Source organism: Equus przewalskii, chromosome 21 (genome assembly GCF_037783145.1).
Source record: "Equus przewalskii isolate Varuska chromosome 21, EquPr2, whole genome shotgun sequence".
NCBI classification, from domain to species: domain Eukaryota; kingdom Metazoa; phylum Chordata; class Mammalia; order Perissodactyla; family Equidae; genus Equus; species Equus przewalskii.
The window spans coordinates 48,174,801-48,195,318 of record NC_091851.1 but is presented as its reverse complement, the minus strand read 5'-3'; the positions used below and the strand labels follow the sequence as shown (position 1 = coordinate 48,195,318).

Below are 20,518 nucleotides of genomic sequence, written 5' to 3'. Positions count from 1 at the left end.
AGCACAGTGTGGGCCCTGACCCTCCAGAGCCCAGGGACGCATGCCTTCAGGCAGAGAACGAACCAACACGGGTGGGTTTTCACTGTTTATTTATGACAAGTATTCCACATGCGTGATCCTCTCCAGTCAGAAGTTCCTAGAACAAAAGGAAAGACAATGGGAAACCCTTCCCTCTGGAAAGCCCTAGGCCTCTGTGTCCACACGGGGAGCCCTCTTCTTACTTTGAGACGATGCCGTCGGCCTTGGCCAGTCGGAGAATGGAGTCATCTGACTCGCCCTAGAAAAACGGAGGTTGGGACTATCTCCCCTGCACTGTCCAGCCACATCGCCATCCCGACTGAACAAGTGGGCTGACAGCACAGCGCGGGCAGCCTCGCCCAGCCCCACGGCCTGAGCCTGACTGGACACGGGGCCGTGATAACTGGGAAGCCCCCAGGTAGAGGCCCCAGCGCCCTTCCCCCGCCCCCGGAGGAGGAGGCGGCCAGCAGTCTACCTGCCCACAAACGCTCGGGCCTGAGGGCCTGAGGACCAGGAGGATGACGCCCCTCCACTCCCCACTCGCAGGCCCCCAGAGCAAAGCCAGGCCACACTCACCATCCTGCGGATGGCCCCGCAGATGGCGTAGGTCTTAAACTGACCGTTGAACCTGCCTGTCACCTTGTCAACCTATAAACAGAACGGGGGTCACAAAGATGGCACCCGAGCGCCTGCAGCCTTAAACCCAGCGTTAGGGAACCATCCGCCCATCCCGGGCTGCCCCGACCTCGCTCCCTCCGCGCGGAGCCTCCTCCCCCTGGACGGCCTCCCCGGCTCACCTCGGCCACGTTCATCTGGATGGACGCGTGGTCCTTGGCGCCGATGATGCGGTTGCTGGCGGAGCTGCGGGGGGAGCGCAGTGAGCGGGGCGGGGGGCTGGGGGGAGGACGGGGTCGCGGGTGGCGAGCGCGGGCGGGGGCCTCACCATTTCCGCGGCACGTACAGGTCCACGAACTCGCCGGCGTCGTTCTGCATGTCGAGGGCGCGTCTGCGGGAGCCCGCGGGGCGCCGTGAGGACGGGGTGTCCGTGCGCCCGGGCCCGGACCCCGGACCTCAGACCCGACCTCGGCCCCCGACCCCAGCCCCGCGCGCCCAGACCCCCGACCCCGCCCCGATCCCGCCTCGCGCCCGCCCGCGCCCCAACCTGGTGCCACCACGCCGAGCGCGAGCGCAGAAAGGAAACGCCGCGGCCCCGGCAGCGCTATTGGCGGGCGGGGCGGGGCCTCGGCGAGTGTTTCCGGGTCCCGGGGCGCCGCGACGAGTCTGCGCAGAGAGCTCGGGGCGCCGTGGCGCACTTCCGCTTCCGGCGTGCGGGGGCGGGGCCTGCGTGCCGCGTGCGCTCGCTGCCCGGGCTCGCGCCCAGGGCCCCAGGGTGACGGTCCCAGATGGGGTGGCGGGCGGCGCGCTCTCGGGAGGGCCCCGTGGGCCGCGTCCCCCCGCACGGCCGCTGCCCGCGCCCCCGCTCAGCCCCGGGCAGCGACCCCTGCGCTCCTGCGCCTGCTCGTGACGTCCCCGCGGTGCGGGGACCGCCGCTGGGTCCCCTCTCCCCCGTCAGTCCCGGGCCGCCTCTCGGAGCGGTGACAGCGGTTGTTTCCGATGGCAGCGGTGCCCACGCTCCCGGGACGCACCCGGGGGGCGCGGGGTGACGCGGAGACGAGCACGAAAGGCCGTCGTTGGCCGCGAGAGCGCGGGGGAGGCAGCCGCGGCGGGCGGTGCGCGACGCCAGCCCCCGGTGGTGGCAGAACCGGGCCGCACCCCGAGCCCTGCCCCATTCGACCCTCCCGGGGACCCCTCTCGCCGCTCTCGCAGTCACCCCACTCCATCGCTCCGCAGGCCGCTGCCACTGAGAAGGGCTGTGCCGGGCCCCTCCTGCTACAAGGGTCCGCTAGCGGGAAACAAACCCGGCTGCAGGGCTGCTCCGGGAGCCCCTGCCCCGCGGTCCCTCCGCCAGAACATCCGCCCGGGACTGCGTCTCCCCCATGAGACGGAAGACCCCTCCAGGATGGCTGGAGACCGCGTACACCGCGCCTCCTCCATAGGGGCTGCCTGAAGCTGAGCCCCAGAGGCCAGAGCCTCGGAGATTCGACCACCCCTTTACTCCAAGCGTTGGCTCCACCCCGCTTCCCTGACCCAGGTCTATGTCAGGCCGCACAGTTGAGGGCTCTTCCCAGCTGTGTCTACTCGCCCTGTGGGGGCTGCACAGCACCCTGTTTGAGTCGCTGCCAACCTCGTTACAGCTCTGGGAGGGTGTAATGCCTGGGCCTGGTGGGAGCTAGGCTGCAGATCCCCTTGTGCCTGGAGGCCAGTGTTCATGTGGGCAGCGTGTCTGCTCTTGCTTCCACAGGTCTCCAGCAGCGGGGCATTAGGAATGAGGTCACTGAGGCCAGCGCCTCACAAGAAGGTCACTCAGTGTTCGTGCAGGCCCTGAGAGGTGCGTGCTCTTTCCAGGACCCGCAGCATGTGCACAGACATGATGTGTTTATGTTTGTGGTTGGGGATCTGCACAGCTGGCCTGTCTGCATCTCTGTGTGAGTCAGCCCAGCTGGGCCTGGTCATCAAGAGTCTCTGTAGCTGGAGGGCAGGAGATAGAGGCCACTAGAGTACCAGAAAGGAGACAGTGGCAAAGAGGTCTGCAGAGGGTCTTCTTGGAGAAGTCAGCAGAGAAGAGAGCCCAGAAATAAACCTTTGTGTATATGGTCAAGTGATTGTTGACAGGGTGTCAAGACCGTTTAAGGGAGAAAGGATTGTCTTCAACAAATAGTGCTGGGAAAACTGGATACACACATGCAAAAGAATGAACCTGGACACTTACCTCACACCATAGACAAAAACTTACTCAAAATGGATCAAAGACCTAACCGTAGAACCTAAAACTATAGAACTCTTAGAAGAAAACATAGGACTAAAGCTTCATAACATTGGATTTGGCAACGATTTCTTTGATATGAGACCAAAGATACATGCAAGGACAACAAAAAGAGATAAGTGGGACTTCATGAAAATTTTTAAAATTTGTGAATCAAAAGACACTATCCACAGAGTAAAAAGGCAACCCACAGAATGGGAAAGAATTTTTCAAGTCATACATTTAACAAGGGTTTAATATCGAGAATGTGCAGAAAACTTCTAAAAGTCAACAACAAAAAAAAAACAAGCAACTTGATTTAAAAGCAAGCAAAGAACTTGAACAGACGTTTCTCCAAAGGTAAACAAATGGCCAGTATGCACATGAGAAGATGCTCAGCATCAGTGATCATCAGGGAAATGCAAGTCAAAGCTGCAATGAGGCCACCTCACACCCATCAGAAAAACAGAAAATAAGTGTTGGTGAGGATGTGCAGAAATCAGAATCCTTGTGCGCTGTCGGGGAGTTAGATGGTACAGCCACTGTGGAAAACATTATGGTGCTTCCTCAAAAAGTTAATAGAATTGCTATATGATCCAGCAATTCCACTTCTGGGTATATGCCCAGGAAAATTGAAAGCAGAGTCTGAAAGAGACATCTACACACCTGGGTTCATTGCTCCATTATTCACAATAGCCAAGTGGTGGAAGCAACCCAAGTGTCCGTGGATGGATGAACAAATAAACAAAATGTGGCATGTACATACAATGGAGTGTTATTCAGCCTTAAAAAGGAAAGAAATCCTGACACATGCTACGATATGGATAAACCTTGAGGACATTATGCTGAGTGAAATAAACCAATCACAAAAACACAAACACTTTCTAATTCCACTTATCTGCAGTACCTGGAGTAACCAAAATCAGAGAGTAGAATGGTGGTTGCCATTGTCTTGGGGAGGGGGCGGGGGAGTTAGTGTTTAGTGGGCATAGAGCTTCCGTTTTACAAGATGGAAAGGTTCTGGAGATGGATGGCAGTGATGGTAGGATGTAATTAACGTCTTTAACACCACCAAACTGTACACCTAGAAATGGCTTACCACACAGAGAAAGTTAAGACTAGAAGACATGCGCACATGTAGGCACACACATGAACACACAAGGTGTCACAGTCTCCTCTCCCTTGGGGCCGGGTCCCAAGGCCAAGTTCTTCAAAAGGAAACTCAGTGCCCTTCACCCTTGGGCCCAGGAAATCTGGATGAACCTCTCTTTAAGAAATCCTGCTGTCCAAAGTCTCAGATCCCACCAACAGGAGCGAGTGGCCCCTGAAGGGGGCTGAGGTGGGCCTCTCATCAGCGGGGCCTCCTGGCATTTGTAGGGAGGGGACGGCCGCTCAGGCTGGGGTGGCAGGCTACCAGATTTCAGGAGCTGGCGGGGGAGATGTGCCTACATTCTGCTTGCACTGTCCCTAGCAGCCACTGTGAGGTGCCCGAGAGCCATGCCTGGCCCTGCAGGCAGCCCTGCGAGGGGCCTGGCTCACCTGTCTGCTCCCTGCCCGCTTCCCTGCTGGCTGAAGGGGTCTGAGACACCTCTCTCAGACCCCTAGCCCCTCGCCTATGGGGTAAATTGTTTACTGAGCTTCCTGTGGAGTCTTCAGGTTGGGACAGGGCCAGAGGGGGGGAGGGACGAATGGAGGGGAGCAGGAGGAGGTGGCACTTGAAGACACTGTCATGCTGAGTCCTTTGTGCAGATCTCAGGGCCACCCCCGGGCTGTTCAACAGAGCAGCAGCTGTTCAGCAGAGTGGTCCGTCAGGTCCCTGAGTGCCCTAGTGTTTACTGTTCCTGCCCCCACTCCATCCCCAAGTGCTCTGGGTAACCTTCACGGCCAATATCACATCAGGATTATGGCCAAGTTTGCAGTCTCTCTCTGCCTCTTGGCTGTGTGACCTTGGACACATTACTTAGCTGCTTCCTCCTCCTGGCTGTAAAGTGGGGACAATGGTAATAGAGCCACCCCACCGGGCGGGGGTTGTATGCCTTCAACGAGTTAACATATGTAGTGCTCAGAGTGGGTGTGGCACTCAGGGGGCCCTCAGCATGCCAGTGCTCACCACCACCACCACCATCACCATCACCTTCAACTTCATCATCCTTACACCCCCGTCCTTATCATTATCACTTTTGTCATCGTCATCACCATCACTGTCATTATCTCCATCACCACCATCATCATCTCCACCATCACCACCATCATCATCTCCACCATCACCACCATCATCATCTCCACCATCATCATCATCATCATCTCCACCATCACCATCATCATCATCTCCACCATCACCATCATCATCTCCACCATCACCACCACCATCATCTCCACCATCACCATCATCATCATCTCCACCACCACCATCATCACCTTCACTCAAACCATCGTCATCTTCATCATCATTACACCATCATCACCTTCATCACCATCATCATCATCACCTTCGTTATCATCCCCACCACCATCATCATCATCGCCATTATCACCGTCATTATCGTTGTTATTATGTTGTGGCCCAGGTCACGTGGCTAGATTTGATTCCTGGGCTGGTACAGTGTGGCCTTCAGGGAGCCACCCCTTCCTCCCAGAGCAGCTGTTTCTGGGCCAGACCAGCCTGAAATGTATTGTGTATGAAAGGGAACCAGCCTCGAACCAGGAAACCCTCCTTCCGAGCCTGGGCGGGGTCCTGGGGTGAGCTGCAGGTCAGGGCCAAGGGACAGGCCTTCTCCCGAGGCAGACCTGGCCAGAAGCTGTGGCCACGGCCTCTCTTGCTGGCCTTTCATTCTTGGGAGATGTCCTGGCTCATGACAGAATCCTTGCCTCAGAGGAGTTTGTGGGTGGGGGGAGCTCGCAGGCTTCAGGGAGCCACCGAGCAGGTCCTGGCCACCAGCTCCCAGCGTGACTCGGGATCACCCTCCAGTCTCAGAGGGACAGTGGCAGTCACTGGCCCTCCTCGGTCTCAGCGAGGATCAAGGGAGGTCACGGCAGGCATGCAGCCCCGACATGTAGGTCAGGCCTAACTGAGCGGAGCGTGGGTCCTTTGGCCTCATTGCTCACAGGCTGTGGTAGCCCCAGGGAGCCTGGGGGAGCCTGGGGGCGCAGGGCCAGCATCCCATGCCATTGTGTTTATTTCATTTTATTTTACTTTATTTCGTATTACTTTACTATTTTTATTTATTTCACTTTATTTCATCTTATTTTACTTTATCAGATATTTTACTTTATTTTATTTTGTTAGATTTTTTTCCTTGAGATCTAACCCACACGTGATAAGAGCACAAGCCCTAAGTGTTCCACCCCCTGGATTTTACGTCTGTCTTCACCCAGGCGGGCAGGCTCCTGCTGACCGCGCTGCCCTGGACAGAATCCAGGTGGGCCAGGCCCCTTCCCAGCTGGCTCCCAGTAGGCTCCTGCAGACCCCTTCCCAGGTAACAGGCGAAGGTGCCCTGGAGCCGGGGCAGGGGCCTGAACCAGGCACTCAGGGCCTGGCCTGTGCACCGAGTCCACCTGGAGGGCCGAGTGACAGTGACTCCTCCGCCCGGCCATACCGGCAGAGAAACACCAAGAGGTCAGAAACCTAAGAACGTCCCCTCTTCTGGCCCCACCCCTCCCGTGGGGAATGGCTACAGAAGACCAAGCCAAGTGACAGGAAAGGAGGCACTTCCATTCCAGGCGCACACAGCATCCAGCTGGTGTGTCCTAGCGGACACATCGAGAGCTTGCCATGCTGGCCAGAGGCCAGCACATTCCAGCCAAACCGGGTGCCGTCCAGGCTCAAAGGGCGAGGGCTGCAGAGCACAGGCAGCAGGCCCCTCCACCCCCAGGGCCAGGTCCCCAAGCTGCCCTCTGACCCCAGGCCCCTCCATCTCCAGGTAGGACAACACGGTATTAAGGCAAGGACCTGGAAACGAGACAGGCCTGTTTTCCAGCACACCCTCCACTCCCTGACCCTTTGCCTCTCAGAGCCTCAGTTTCCCCATCAGGAGGTTCACACCAGTCTCCCTGACTCCTTGGGAGGAGGTGAGGGTTCAGCAGACGAGGGTCAGCGAGGAGCCTTGTAAGAAAGGCACATGGAGTCCACACCTGGGGCGGGCAGACCACCTGGGGAGAAAAGACCGCTCTTACACCCACCCCTCGGCTGCTTTTCTTCCCAGTGGAAACAAGGCTGACGGTCCATCTGTCTGCCTGTCTGTCTGGGAGGAGACCTTGGACCGGTTCTCAGACCCCGGCTCTTCCTGCCCTTGGAGGAATGGGCAGCATGTGTGGGTCAGCAAGCAGCCACTGGCACCGTGATGGAGCCCCCCAACACAGATCTCCACAGGAACCGGCATCCCCAGGGCCAGCCGCACAGCCATGAGCAAGGAGCCACAGAGGTCCCAGCTTGGCGCTTCTTCAGCCGGCTCGCTCTTCCTGCCTGTGAACTGAGCCTGAGAGCCACAGCCTCCCCAGGAGGGTCGTGACCACCAGCCTGGAGCCTGGCTGAGGCCCTACAGAGACCCCATAGCAGCACTGTGAGGAGGTACAGTTATGAGCCCATTTTACAGAGCAGGAAACCAAGGCCGAGGGAGAAAAAGTCCCTCCCCCAGAGTCACGGAACTAGGGCGCCAGGGGTGGAGGGGTGAGACACAGCACGGCCAGGACGGGGCCTTTGTGCTGGAGGAGAGGAGCCCCCGGTGCTGAGCCTGAGGAGGGTTAAAGGTGGGATTTCAGACACAGGCACCTGCGGAAGCAGCAGTCTGCGGGTCCCTCATCTGCCGTCTGTGCCCTGGTGATGCCCAGCTGGGGGCCTGGGATGGACCAGGACTCTTGGGCGGTAGCAGGGCCTGCTCTCTGGGCCCCACCTGGCTGTCTGAGAACGAGGCCACCTGGGCGTGTCAGCAGCTGCAGAAACATGCCCGGAGGCAAAGGTTTGTTTGGCCGTGAAAGCCTAGGTGGAAAGTGATGGAATCCAAATTCCTGCCCCAGGTGAGTGGGCCTGGCTGGGCTTGTCTCGCTCAGCCTGGCCCAGCCCTCAAGCTCCTCTCAGCTCTGGGCAGCTTTTCCCCTCCCCGGCAGGCTCTGCAGGCGCTCTGGCACTCTGAAACCTGGGATGTCCAGCATGGCCTGGCCAGGAGGTGCCAGCGCCCCTCCGCCTGCTATGACCTCATGCAGGTGGCTGTGGGCAGGTGCTGTGTGGGGCCAGAGGCTCTCCTGGGCCCCAGAGTGGGCACTGGGACCTGCAGTGTGCCAGACAGATGGCCCCTGTCCCCAGGGAGCTTACGGCCTGGGAAGAGGACAATGAGCATCTCATCTCAGGAGGCTCTAGGGCAATGGGTCTCACGCAGGGGCGGTTCCCCCCGGGGCACGCAGTGTTGCCGGGCTGTCACAACTGGGGGAGGGGAGGGTGCTACTGGCTGCTGATGAGTGGAGGCCAGGGATGCTGCTCAACACCCCCACAGTGCCCAGGAGAGCCCCGCGGGGAGACATCCAGCCCCAAATGCCAACGGTGCCTGGTCTAGAGTTCTGAAGGGCAATGGCCCAGCTGAAGGGGCTGTGTAGGTTGGGTGGTCAGGGAAGGCCTCTCCGAGGAGGGGACATTGTCATGCAGTAACTAGCCCTGAGAGGTGCCATCCCTCACCCCAGTCATCCAGTGCCCCTGCAGCCCTAGGAGAGGAGGTGGAGAGCGCCAGGCCCTGGGGGGGCAGGGAGAGGCAGGCAGGGATCTGGTGCCAGGCCTGGGGAATTCCAGAAGGCAGAGGCCTCCCGACTCGCTCCTCCTCCCAGACTCCCAGCTCCCAGCAGCCTCTGCCACATTCCTCCCCCTGGGTGGGCAGGGGGTGGGGGGCTCGGTGCATTCCTGCTGGAGATAGGGGAGGCCCGGAAGGCAGTCTGCGCCAGCCTCCTGCGGGACCCAGATAACCTCTGTGCAGGCTCTGTCCCGATTGGCTCCCTGGGGCTGGGCCATGGGGCCTTGCTGAGGACGCTCGGGTCGGCTTTGCTAGAGAGCATGTGGGCGCACATCCAGCCAGGAGCAACCCTTCTGAGCACCTTGCAGAGGCAGTCAGGACTCACCAGCCGGCGTGGGCGGTATCCCCAGTGCCTCGTGGTCATAGAGCCAGGAAACGCAGAGTCACACACAGCCCCTCTGATCCTCGGTCTCCCCATCTGTAAAATGGGGTTTCTTGAGCATCACATTAGGCAAAGCAGCTTAGGCGCTTGCCCAGCACCAGGCACCAGGGCACCAGAAACAGCAGCCCTCCAATGACCCCCTGGGTGTGTGGCACAGGGTGGCATGGCGGCGCAGAGCGGCTGGGGCCAAAGGGTCCAGGTCAGATAGTGGAGACAAGGCAGGGAACACAATCAGCCATTTGCTCAGGGATCCAGGCAGGTTGTGGCCCTGACCTGAGGTCACACAGCAAGCCAGGGATGGATGGAGGTGGGAGCGGAGGCAGCTCTCAACTCCCAGTCTCGCCTCCCTCTCTACCACTCCCCAGGATCTGAGCGGGAGACCTGGAGGGGACCAGGTACAGACCCCCAGACCCCTTTGGAGAAGGAGACTGTGCTCCCGGTAGATGCTGCCAACAGTGGCCTGGCGGGAGGCTCCCCAGTCTCTGGGTTAACAGCCCCCAGCAATGGTCTCCGCAGAACAGCTGCAGGACTAGTGTTTTGGACGTGTTGAAGCTTGAGGCACACAGAGGCCTGGAGCTGAGCCCACCCACCACCCCTACCTCATCCTGCAGGGCGGCCCACCCCTCACTTCCCAGACAACCAGATGAGCTGGAGGCTTCCGGGCCCAGCAGGAGAGGGGCCCAGCGGGGCGCGGGGGTGGAATCCCCACAGGCCTTCCCCTCTGCTTTTTGGTACTCCTGAGCCCTCCTTTTAGAAATTGGGGCGACAGGATGGGAGGGGCTGGGATGTCACTTGCATCTGAAGCAATGGTGACCCTGGGGAAGGCCCCAATCAGGCACCTGTGGGACGGGCAGGGATGAGGCCCGTGCCCGGGTGGATTTCACAGCCAGGGCTCAGAGGGGCAGGCCTGCAGGCTGACCCACATGGTGATGAAGACAGGGCGGGAGAGGCCCGCCGTCTTCCTCTCCGCAGTCAGGGCCCTGTGGCTCTTGGCTCCAGGCTGAGTCAGTCTCCTGTTTAGGGTTGGGTATCTTGGGTTTACTGCAGCCCATGCCTCCCAGTCACCCGAAGCACGGGACCAGCTGGCGGTGTCAGGGGGCTGGGTGGGTGGTCCACAGCGCCCTGAGCTAACCCTGCCTCCACCGTCTCCACCTGATGCCCGGCAGGCACCCACGCCCACCTAAGCTGAGCCTCCGTGGCCCCGCTCTGTGTCCACGACCCTGCCAACGTCGCTCTGGGCCCAGCTGAGCCTCCCTCACAACACCCAGGGCCAGTAACTGAGGCGCACCCCATGCTGCCCGCTCCTGGTCCCTGGGCAGCCTCCTTAAGGGGGCCGCCCCCCAAGGCTCGAATCCAGACCCGGGCCTGTTTATGGCTAACTAATATTCCACTATGTGGCTGGACCCACCACACTCACCCGCCCACTCACCCACCGATGACAGGGGGCTGTCTACACCTTTGGGTGTTCTGAATAGTGCTGCCAGGAATGCTCGTGTGGAAGGTTTCGTGTGTGGGCATGTGTTTACATCTCTCTTGGGCATGTTCGCAGGAGTGGAAGTACTGGTCACATGGTGACTCTGTTTAATCTTTGAGGAAGCGTCATGCTGGCGTCCACATGACTCTGCCATTTGCACCCCACTAGGAGCACAGGAGGCCCCAACTTCCCCGCAGCCTCGCCCACTTGTTAGTGTCTGGTGTTTTTCTTCTGCTCAGTGACTGCAGGGCAAGGACTGCACCGGGGACCTCAGGCCACATGAGAGGAGCACCCGGTCGGGCGCCGAGCCCCCACTCCCTTGGCCTACGCCCCCGCCTCCCACGGGGCCTCCAGGCCAGTGTGAAGGTGATGGGGCACAGGTGTCCCGGCATCCAGCCACTATCATCCAGCACCTGCTCAGCACAGGGCTCTGGATGCAAAATAAATAATAAAATAATAAAAGTAAATGAAATAAATAAAATTTTTAAATAGCTGTTGAATAAATGGAGGAAGAATATACAGCAGACTGGGGGCCTAGGGAGCCCCTGGAGCTGGGATGGGAAGGGCAGGCTGCAAGCGGGTAGGAGAAGCATTCTTGGTGGGAGGTGTGGCTTGTGCAAAGGCCCAGTGGGGCTGCGCAGGGGGCTCTTAGCATTTTGTAAGGAGGCCAGTGAGGCTGGAGCCCTGGGGGCTCCGAGGGGCGGCTCGAGGCGGGGCCGTGAGGCAGGGGCAGGCCGAGGGCCTTGGAGGCTGCGGGAGAGCCAGAGCTTCCCGGTAGAGGGAAGGGCTGAAGGGTTTCCAGCAGGGGCCACACGGTGACTTGTCTGTGAAAACCACCTGAGACAACAGGCCGTGCGGCAGAGGAGGGCCCCCTTGTCACAGCCAGGGGCCACAGGGCAGGGGGGCTCGGGCCCTGGGCCTCGTCTGGACCAGGGCTCCCCGCACACCCTGCCCAGTCCCTTCCTGCTCGGTGCTGGGGGAGAGGCGGCAGCTCCTGCCAGCCCAGAGGACGTGCTGGTCTGAACCACAGTGGGACGGACTAGGGTCCGGTCAGCCTGGCAGCCCTCGCCCTCCCACTGCATCCCCTTCAGAGCACGTCCTGGACAGACAGTTGTCAACGCTGCAGGCACGCGCCTCACTGGCCCCTTCCTGGGTCACAGCACCTCCCCGAGCCTCAGTTTCCCCTCTGTGAAACGGGAACAATGATTCCCTGAAGTCATGTGAGAGCCCACCTGCAAAGCGCAGACACGTGGCAGGGCCAGGAGCCCCCACAGCGTCCTTGGGACATGCGGGCTGAGCACGTGGAACCTGGCGTTCAGGGTAGGCACAGAGGGCGGCACAGTCGCTGTGTGTCTCCCCTCAGTCTACTCACCTGGACAGTGGGAGTGACAGGAGTCCCCGCCTCTCATAGCTGGCTTGAGGAGTGGCTGTGCCCAAGCGCATAGTGGGTCTGTCACCTCTTGTCTTCCTCTGCCCTCGGCCCAGGGCGCCCCAACCTGCCGGAAGGTGGGCTTGCACGTGAGGGTGGGATACGGCACTTCCTTGCCCCTGGATGAGGTGGATACCACTGTGTCCCAGGGCATGTGGTGACCACAGGGCTGAGGGTCTGTCAGCTCAGGGGCCCCAGGGGAGCTGCGTCCTTGCCAGCCGGCCTATCCCCAGCCAGCCTGCAAGGGCCACCCAGACCCTGCAGCTAGAGCTTCCCAGGCAGGCGGGCAGGAAGTGGCCCTGTCACCACCACTGCTGCCCCTTGTCAGAAACAAATCCCTTCTCCACAGGCCCCCAAAGATAGTGGCACTCTGAGGCCGGACGTGGGGGCGGGAGGGCTCAGGCTGCCCTAGTAGCTGAGCTTGGCAGACCTAGGGCTGCGGTGGGGGGGAGACAGAGATAGAGATGCAGAGAGACAGATAGACAAAGAGACAGAGAGACAGTGAGAGACAAAGGGATAGAGACAAAGAGAAACACACACAGAGAGGGAACATTCAGAAAATGAGAAACCCAAAGAGGGAGGGAGTCAGAAGAGAGAGCAGTGGGGCCATGATAGCTTAGGAGGGTGAGGCGGGGGCTGGGGGGTCAAGACCCAGTAAGAGCTCAGGGCCAGGTCACACCCCCAGGCCTGGCTTGGGGACCGGGTGCTGCTCCAAGGTGGGGGCCGAGCTGGCCCAGGAGGGGAGGCGACTTGCTGAGGGCCAGTGGTCTTGCTGGTCAAGGCACAGGGCAGGGCTGTGGGACTCGGCCCGTCTGGGCAGGGAGAGGGCCACACCTGATGAGTGTCTGTCCATGTGGTGCTGGGAGGGGAAGGCTGACCTCAAACGGCTGCTCTTCCCCCGAGGCAGACCCAGCAGGGTTCAGGGGGCCTGCCCATCCCACTGCGGTGAGGGGACCCGTGGGGAATGGCAGGTGAATCCCTTCGTCACAGGGTCCCCAGCCACATGTCCCAAAGTTGCCAAGGGGGGCTAGCTAAGCTGGCTCCCTTTAAGGGACCGTGGGCCCAGAAGGCTGGGGTTTAGGGGCCATGGGAGGCTGTCAGCTCACGGCAGCTCTGGCCCTGCCCAGGGCACAGCCCCGGGTCCCTGCCCAGGGGATCAGATTCCTCCTCGGCTGCGAGGCCTCCTGGCCATATAAGGCCGTCTGTGGGCACCTCTTGGAGAAGCTGCAGAGCCCTCACCCCTGCCCCGCCCCCATGGGAACCAGAGCTTGGCCAGGCCCCCAAGGACGGAGAGGGGGAAGGGGCCTGCTGGAGCCTCGTCCTGGAGGGGGGAGGGCAGGGGCAAGCCAGAACCCCAGGGCTGGGGCTGGGGTCCCTCCCTTTGTGCTGGGGAGCCCCTACCTCTCACCTGTTTCCCCCAGGGCTGCCCAGTCTGGGGCATGGAGCCGGGAGGTGGTGAGGATGGGGGTGGGGGAGCCCCGGCAGGCAAAGGTCAAATAGGATAAAGAATGACCCTACAGAGATGCCAGCACCTAGGGTGACCGTGAGGTGCGGTGGACACATCAACTTGGTTGTCACCTCCTTCTGAGGACATCCCATGTGCTCCCCACAGATATGGGATCAGGAGCTCTAGATCCCCAACTTCACACCCAGCAAGGTGCTGGGGGGGCCCTAATGGGGCCCCCTCTGGAGGGAGGTATCTGGGGCTGGGGTCCTAAGAGGAACCTCATTACTGGAGCAGCCCCATCCTCTGCTCTCCCACACTATGACGATGACAATGATGATGACGCTGGAGATGGCTGGATCTCCAGGGAGGTCCCGGCCCCTCCCCAGTTCCCAGGGTCTCTGCCCTGTCCAGTCCCTCCTCTGAGGCTGGGGCTGGCCATTCATTGCAGAATCTTGTCCTCAGGCCAAAGGCTGGGTCCAGGGAGGGGCCTCAAGTGAGCCGGGGGGGGGGACGATGTCTTTCAAGGATGCAGATACCTGGGCTGGACCGGACAGCAGCCCCTCCCTTCACTCCCCACAGCAGGGGCTGCTTCTCCCAGGCGAGCCCCTCCTTCCGCTCACAGGACCCAGGCCGGACAGGGTACAGGAGGGGACAGGAACGGGCCACTGGGGCACAGCAATGACGAGTTCTTCCTGGGAACCTTGGGCTTCCTCTGAACGCCCCCAAAGTCACAGCCTGGCTGGGCTCGCGGAGGTACATGGAGAGGCCGTTCCTTCATGCAGCAGGCACACTCTGGGCACCCACTTTTTGCCAGGCCTGGAGACACGGCAGGGCGGCCAGGCAGGACACAGCTCGGATTTAATTTAACAAAATGAAATCAGACAGGGGAACACCTGCTGGTTCTCTGGGGTGGTGGCTGGGGGGCCCTCCCGGGGCGGGAGGGAGGTGGTCAGACAGAGGGGCAGGGACTCTATTGTGTCCAGGGTTGAAGCAACAAGGCCGAAGTCCCGAGTGAGAGAGAGGGGAAGGCTGCAGGACCTGCTGGGCATGGACTGACCAGACAGACGGCACAGCTGGAGGCGCCTGGCTCCGCAGGGCCTGCCAGGCTGCAGTGAGGGGTCTGGCTTTTATCCCAAGACAAGCAGAACCCCTGTCTGAGGCTCGTGTGCTGGCCCAGGGCCCAGCACCCAGCACCCAGCAGGCACTCGGCACCTAGAGCTGTTATCATAAGGGTTCTTGCCCACAAGGGACAGCCTCTGACAATGGTGACCCTTCCGATTCCTTCCAGCTCATGGTGCACTTCACAAAGCCAGGTGTCCCAATGTCAGCCTGCGGAGGAGGCCCCCCTACACTCAGCTGGAGATGCTGCACCCATTGACGTCACGCTGACCACCCCTTGCAGCATGACGAAGCCCTGTTTTTTTTGTTTTTGGTTTTGGTTTTTTGGTAAGGATGATTGACCTTGAGCTAACATCTGTGCCAATCTTCCTCTAGTTTTGTATGTGGGACACCGCGACAGCACGGCTTGATGAGTGATATGTAGGTCCACACCTGGGATCCGAACCTGTGAACCTCGGTCCACTGAAGCGGAGTGCACAAACTTAACCACTACGCCAGCAGGCTAGCCCCGGAGTCCCACATTTCTGAGCATCCTGGGTTCATGTGTTTTTCATAGGGCCAGGCCTGCCTGTCCAGGGCATTAGTTGTGAAGAAGGCAAGCCAAGTGGGGGAGACCTCTGGGGAGAGCCCAGGACCTGAGGGGCTGGCCTGCCCAGGTCTCCTGGCGCCTGGGCACACCTAAGCCTGTCTGCACCCTCTTTGGTGTGTGGACCACCCCCCATCAGGCCACCCGATGGTCAGGAGTGTGGTAGGCACAGCCGTTGAGCTGGGCATACAGCAGCCAGATGGGGACCCTCCTGCAACTCCAGGCTCAGAAGGCTCCCAGAGGAGGTGCTTGGCTGGGCAGTGCGTGGGTCAAACCATCTGTTGCTGGTTGGGGTCAATGCAGAGTCTGGCGGCCTCAGAAGTTTCCCAGAGCCATGTGTCCTGGAGGCCGGGAAGAGCCCAGTGGTGGTCCAGCTGGAGCCACAGGCGTGGAGAAGAAGGGACCACTCCTTTCAGAGCAACAACAAGGGGCCTGTCCCCAGACTCTCCTCCAGCCAGAGATGCCGGGACTCTCCCCTGGCCCCATCCTTCTGAGGGTAGTAGCCCACAGCCCTTGGGGGTTGGAGGAAGCAGAAAGAGGTACTCCTGGCCTAGGGGAGGGGTCCAGCTGCTGCTCTGGGTCCCCTGCCAGTCCTCGGGCCCTGGGCCCCCATTCCTTGACGGCTGTCCTCTGCCCACTGGTCTCCAGCCCCCCAAGCTCTCAGGTACTCCAAGCAGTGACAAGAGAGGCCAGGACCTCTCCCCTGTCCTGCTGGGCTCACCACCTCCCAGTGACGCCTTCTCCCAGCTGTGAGTCCTCAGGGCGCCCAGCTGGTCTGCATCTTCCTCCCACAAAACTGGGCTCCACCGTGGCTGACAGCGGCCACCAGAATCAGGCCTGCCGCCTGCTCCCGACCCCTCTGCCCCACGGCCAGGGTAGACGTTCTCGCCAGCTGGGTTCCCTGGAAGGGCATCAGGGCAGCCCCGAGGAAGGGAATGTGGCCTCCACTATTCCAACCCACCGTGCCAGCCTCTCCCCAAACCCTCTTCCTGCCGAAACAAACATTCTCTGTAACGGAGCCCAAAGCCACGCGCCTCTCCGCCCGCCCGACTGGAGCAGCAGGGCCCCTCCTCCTCACACAGGCTGCACGGCTCCTGCCCCAATGTGCAGCTTCTCCCAAGGGTGCAGGGCTCAGCAGGAGAGCTGGGCTCTGGGGACAGGACGTCCAGCACAATCATCTGTTACTGATTGTGACCGCGATGACGAGGCCCGAGTGTGGAGCCAGTGGGCGCCCCGTGCAGCTGCTTCCCAGAGAGGCAGGCTCCGGCTGAGGCAGGTGTGCCCGGGGCCTGGCCTGTTGGTCCCCACAGCTGCCCCACGGATGGGCTGAGCGGGGGCTCCTGAGAATGCTGGAGGGGGGGAGGGCTGTGCTAAGGGCCACGTCCCAGGGCTGAGGGGGAGTCTGCCGGCCTCCTGACCAGGGCCAGGAACACCCCTCCCCGGCTCCGGCTGCCCACTGTCTGCGATCTCCCAGGTCCCAGAGCTCCCATTGCCTGCGGCTGGGTGAAGACGGGCTCTGGATCTGGGGTCGTCCTGTGGGGGCTGGGCAGAGTCTGGTAGGACCGAGGATAGGTCCCTCCCTCAGGGAGCTGACTCCTTCCATGGGCACCGCCCAGGACTGGGTGTCCCTCCCCTGTGGATTCAGGACAGAACCTGGGGTGGCCTGACAAACCAGAAAGGGGGCACAGCATTAGGGACTGGTGCCCAGTGAATGTGGGGGAGGAAGTGAATGACTGACCAGCCCCCTCCCCCTTGCTAACTGTGTGCTCGACTGACCCCGGGACCTTTTGGCCTCAGTTTCCCCATTTGTAAGTAGGAAAGGTGGCTGGGTGGCCTTGGGAGACACACTTGCCAGTCTGATTGGGGATGACTTGCTGGCTATATGGCATGGGCAGCAGGAGTGGAGGGGGCAGAGACGGGCCTCCCTCCCCTGCCCTGCCCCTCTCCCCTGGAGCCCCTCAAGAGGCCTGTGTGTTGCCTGGCTGGGACAAGCCCTCCATCCTCCCTGCTGCCCCAGCTCCTGCCCCAGCCCGAGCCGGCACAGGGTAGGGTCAGTGGGCACCTCACCCAGCTCCTTTCACCACATTCTCCTCTGCCCACTTCGCCCTGCCCCCTCCTGGCCACCAGTTGTCCTGTCCTGGGGCAGCTGTCTGCCGGGAAGCAGCTAGCCCGGATTAACCCTCCCTGTACTGGGTGCTTCGGCTGACTCAGCGCATTCTTGGAGAGCCGCCCCTCCCCACTCGCCTGCTCTGTGCCCTCGGTCAGCAGAGGCCTGGCCGCTAGGGGGCTCTGAGGGCTCCCCCGACCTCTGCCTGTGGGCCCCTCCAGGGATATCCGGAAGCAGAACTTTGGGGTGGTGGGCAGGTTCCCGGTCCCCTGCCCCTAGGCTGCCAGGGGCCAGCGTGCAGCCCTGTGATGTGTGTGATGTGGGGACCTCTGGGCAGGAGGGAGGGCGGGGCAGGGCAGGTCAGATCTCCCACCTGGGAGCCCTGCTACTGCCCACAGGCGGCTCTCCAGCTGTCCCTAGCAAGGGCTCATAAATTAACTCGGCAGCTCGCCTGTCTGCACTGGTTCTCAGGATCGTCCTGGTTCCCGCCCACCCTCTGGGCTGGCCCCTCCCCCACTCAGATCTCCTGCAGAGGGAACGCCTCTTCTCACCCTCCCCAGGTGGAAGAACTAAGTGAAGTTACAGAACTGGGGAGGAGGGAAGGAAGGGTCATCCCCCCTGCTTATTTCCCAACCCGAAGAGAAGGGGCCGCCCAGCCCCTTGGGATCCAGGATTTGCAGGAGGCCAGGGGCAGCCTGGAAGATGTGGACTGTCGTGAAACCTTCTGGGAACAGCTGCTGGTGAAGGACCCCGGCCAGGACCAGCTGGCTGTGGCTCCACGCACTTAACTCGGCACCCCAGGACTGTCCAGGGGGTCCCACGTGGGACAGACACCCCGGCTGGCCTGGCTCAGACAATGAGGGATCTGCCAGCCCGGCAGCTGCGGCCCCACCCCCAGTGCTTCAGGGCTTCCCTGGAGGCTGATGTGGGCCAGGAGCGGGAGGGAGGAGGCCCAGTGGCCACAGCCACCCAAATGCAGAAACAGCTGGGACACAACCCTGAGCTCAGGCCTCTAGGTCCTGTCCTATTTCCCGGTGGCCTCGAGTCCCTGCGCTGCACCGGGGAGGGGACCTGAGCGGGAGGGTTTCCGCGGCAGATGAAGTTGCTGGACCATAGTGCCCAAAGCGGGGCAGCCCCTGGCACTGGGGCAGGCTCACACCTGCCACCCCCCACCCCCAGCTGACCTCCTCTGTCACACCAATCCTCCTGGCACCCATGGGGCTGTGAGCACCCTCCCCTTGCCATACAGAGCCCCATGAGTGGGCACCGGGAGCCAGTCCCTCCTGATGGGTTTCCCTATTTTACAGGATTTTTAAACCAAACATGGGCAGGCAGGAGCTAGGAGGGGTTGACATGCCCGGTTGCCCCAGGGAAGCCTGGGGTCCCCAGTCGGGGTCTCCCTGTCCCTCTGCTGGTCTGATTCCCTCCAGGGCCCCCACCCACGACCACCCACTCACTGTTGGCAGAGTGTACTTTCTGGCACATCTGTGGGATGGGGCAGATGAGGGGCAATATGAGGTGAGAAAAACCCAAAACCGGCAGGGGAGACAGGGTGAGGCTGCGCTGGGTCTCCAGAGGTAACTCCCTCAAGCCCGGGGGACCCAAGTGTCCAGGATCCCCAGCAGCGGTCGTTGGGGACGCCGATCTGCTCCTGGGATTGCGAGGAGGCACGGGCTGGCCGGTTGATGGGAAAGATGCCTGGGCTGGACCCGGGGCGAGCGTGCCCGACTTTGGCCGCTGCGCCTGCGCCCGAGCCGCCGGGGGCGCTCGGCCGCCGAGAGGTGCCCGAAGTTAGGGAAACAAAGAGCGGAGCCGTTTGGGAAGAACTGGCCCGGGGCGCCAGGGGCCAGGGGCTCCGGGAGGCGCGACGGTGCCCCCGGGACTAGGAGCCACGCCATGGGGCGCCTGGCGGCGCCGCGTTCCCACGGCCTGGCCCAGGGCCAGCAGGTGCCCCTTCCGGGAGGCCGGCCGAGCCGGGGTCCGAAGGGTTAAGGCCGCCGGCCGCCCTTCCCCCGCCCTCCCCCCTGCCCTCCCCGGGGCGCGGGGCTCGGGCGCCCGGGCGGGCCGGGGCGGGGCCTGACGTTCGCGGGCGGAGCGAGCCGGGCCGCCGCCGAGCAGCACACCCGCCGGGCTCCCGCCGCGCCTGCCGTCCCTGGAGCGCCGGGAGCGCGGCCCGAGCTGGACGATGGCGAAGCCGGGCGCGCGGCACTTCGCGGGGAGCGCACGGTGCGCGGGCGGCCCCCGGGGCCCCGCGCGGCTGCTGCTGGCCGGGCTGGCGCTGCTGGGCGCGGCGCGGGCGCAGGAGACGGCGGGCGACGGCTTCAGCCTGCACCCGCCCTACTTCAACCTGGCCGAGGGCGCCCGCATCGCCGCCTCGGCCACCTGCGGCGAGGAGGCCCCGGCGCGCGGGGTCCCGCGCCCCACCGAGGACCTCTACTGCAAGCTGGTGGGGGGCCCCGTGGCCGGCGGGGATCCCAACCAGACCATCCAGGTGAGCGCGGGCCGGGGGCAGGGTCGCCGCCGGGCTGGGGGGGTAGGGGGGACACTCCCGAGGACGCCGGCGCCGGGGACGGATCGAGCTCGGACTCAGGGACCCCAGCCCGACTCGGCGGGGAGCGCCACGGGCCGGGAAAGCCCAGGTGCGGGCCGGAGCTCCGCGCGCCCGGGTTCCGCATTTTGGGGGAGGAAGGGACCCCAACTTGGCTACTCTGGCTCGGACAGATACCTGCGCGTCTCTGCGGGAAGGCGGGACGCGGCATCCCCGGCACGGACCCGGGGGCGGCCGGGCGCCGGTCGAGTTCGGCGGCGGTGGCGGGGCGGGAGGGGGGCGGGAGGGGGGCGGGTGCCCAATCCCTGGCGGCTCCAAGTCCCGGGATCCCGGCAAGGGCGGGGCTTGGCCTCCGCCGCCTGCTGCCTGTGGGGAGGGGGCGGACCGCTCCGCCTCCCCCGGGGACAGGCTGGAACCTGCTGGCGTCGGGATGGGACGGGGATGGGGCGAGAGGAACCTGGGGTCCTCGCGTTTGGAGCCAAACAGAGGAGGCTCTCGCTGCCCGCGGCAAAGAGGGTCTAGGGACTCAGTGGGACCCTCAAGGAGGGGGCGGCAAAGCGGATCTTTAACTGGGGATGGGCACACCGAGCTGCAATCTGGGGCAGTGTCTCTGCACCACAGTAGGTGGGGTCCGTGGCCTTCAGTCTCCCTGGAGAGATGTGGCTTCTGTCCCGGAAGACCCTCTGGCAGGCATGCCCTCCTGAGCCATGAGCCTGTAGGCGGGGAGTGGGTTAGGTGGCCTCACGCATGGACACCTGACCAAGGAAGCTG

At 62.4% G+C, this 20,518-nt stretch overlaps 2 protein-coding genes and 1 long non-coding RNA gene across 5 annotated transcripts in view; 1 reads left to right on the top strand and 2 right to left on the bottom strand.

Annotated features, from left to right (window-relative positions):
* Positions 1-72: 72 nt before the first annotated feature.
* Positions 73-1,409, bottom strand: RPS21 (ribosomal protein S21). The gene is made up of 6 exons (XM_070587756.1): positions 1,181-1,409; positions 962-1,024; positions 816-879; positions 595-666; positions 222-277; positions 73-136 (listed from the first exon to the last, which is right to left on the bottom strand). Exons 2-6 carry the CDS (start codon positions 1,009-1,011, stop codon positions 127-129), a joined length of 252 nt encoding a protein of 83 aa, XP_070443857.1. The 5' UTR covers positions 1,012-1,024; positions 1,181-1,409; the 3' UTR covers positions 73-126.
* Positions 1,410-6,050: 4,641 nt separating this feature from the next.
* LOC139078013 (uncharacterized) lies at positions 6,051-13,108 on the bottom strand. 2 transcript variants are annotated; one of them, XR_011530686.1, is made up of 5 exons: positions 12,775-13,108; positions 11,884-12,007; positions 8,981-9,073; positions 7,650-7,810; positions 6,051-7,030 (listed from the first exon to the last, which is right to left on the bottom strand). It is a non-coding gene; the product is annotated as an uncharacterized lncRNA (long non-coding RNA). The 2 variants fall into 2 exon arrangements; XR_011530687.1 differs by lacking the exon at positions 7,650-7,810 and having other exon boundaries at positions 6,097-7,030; positions 12,775-13,036.
* A 6,182-nt stretch (positions 13,109-19,290) lies between these two features.
* LAMA5 (laminin subunit alpha 5) overlaps positions 19,291-20,518 on the top strand; it is a 51,804-nt gene continuing 50,576 nt past the window's right edge. The window contains exon 1 of one of the 2 annotated variants that reach the window (XR_011530681.1): positions 19,291-19,690. Coding sequence is in view for 1 of the 2 variants with exons in the window: in XM_070587727.1 (XP_070443828.1) it covers positions 19,385-19,690 (306 nt within the window). In the remaining variant the exon portion in view is untranslated. The remainder of the gene's footprint in view (positions 19,691-20,518) is intronic. The other variant, XM_070587727.1, reaches the window with a different exon arrangement.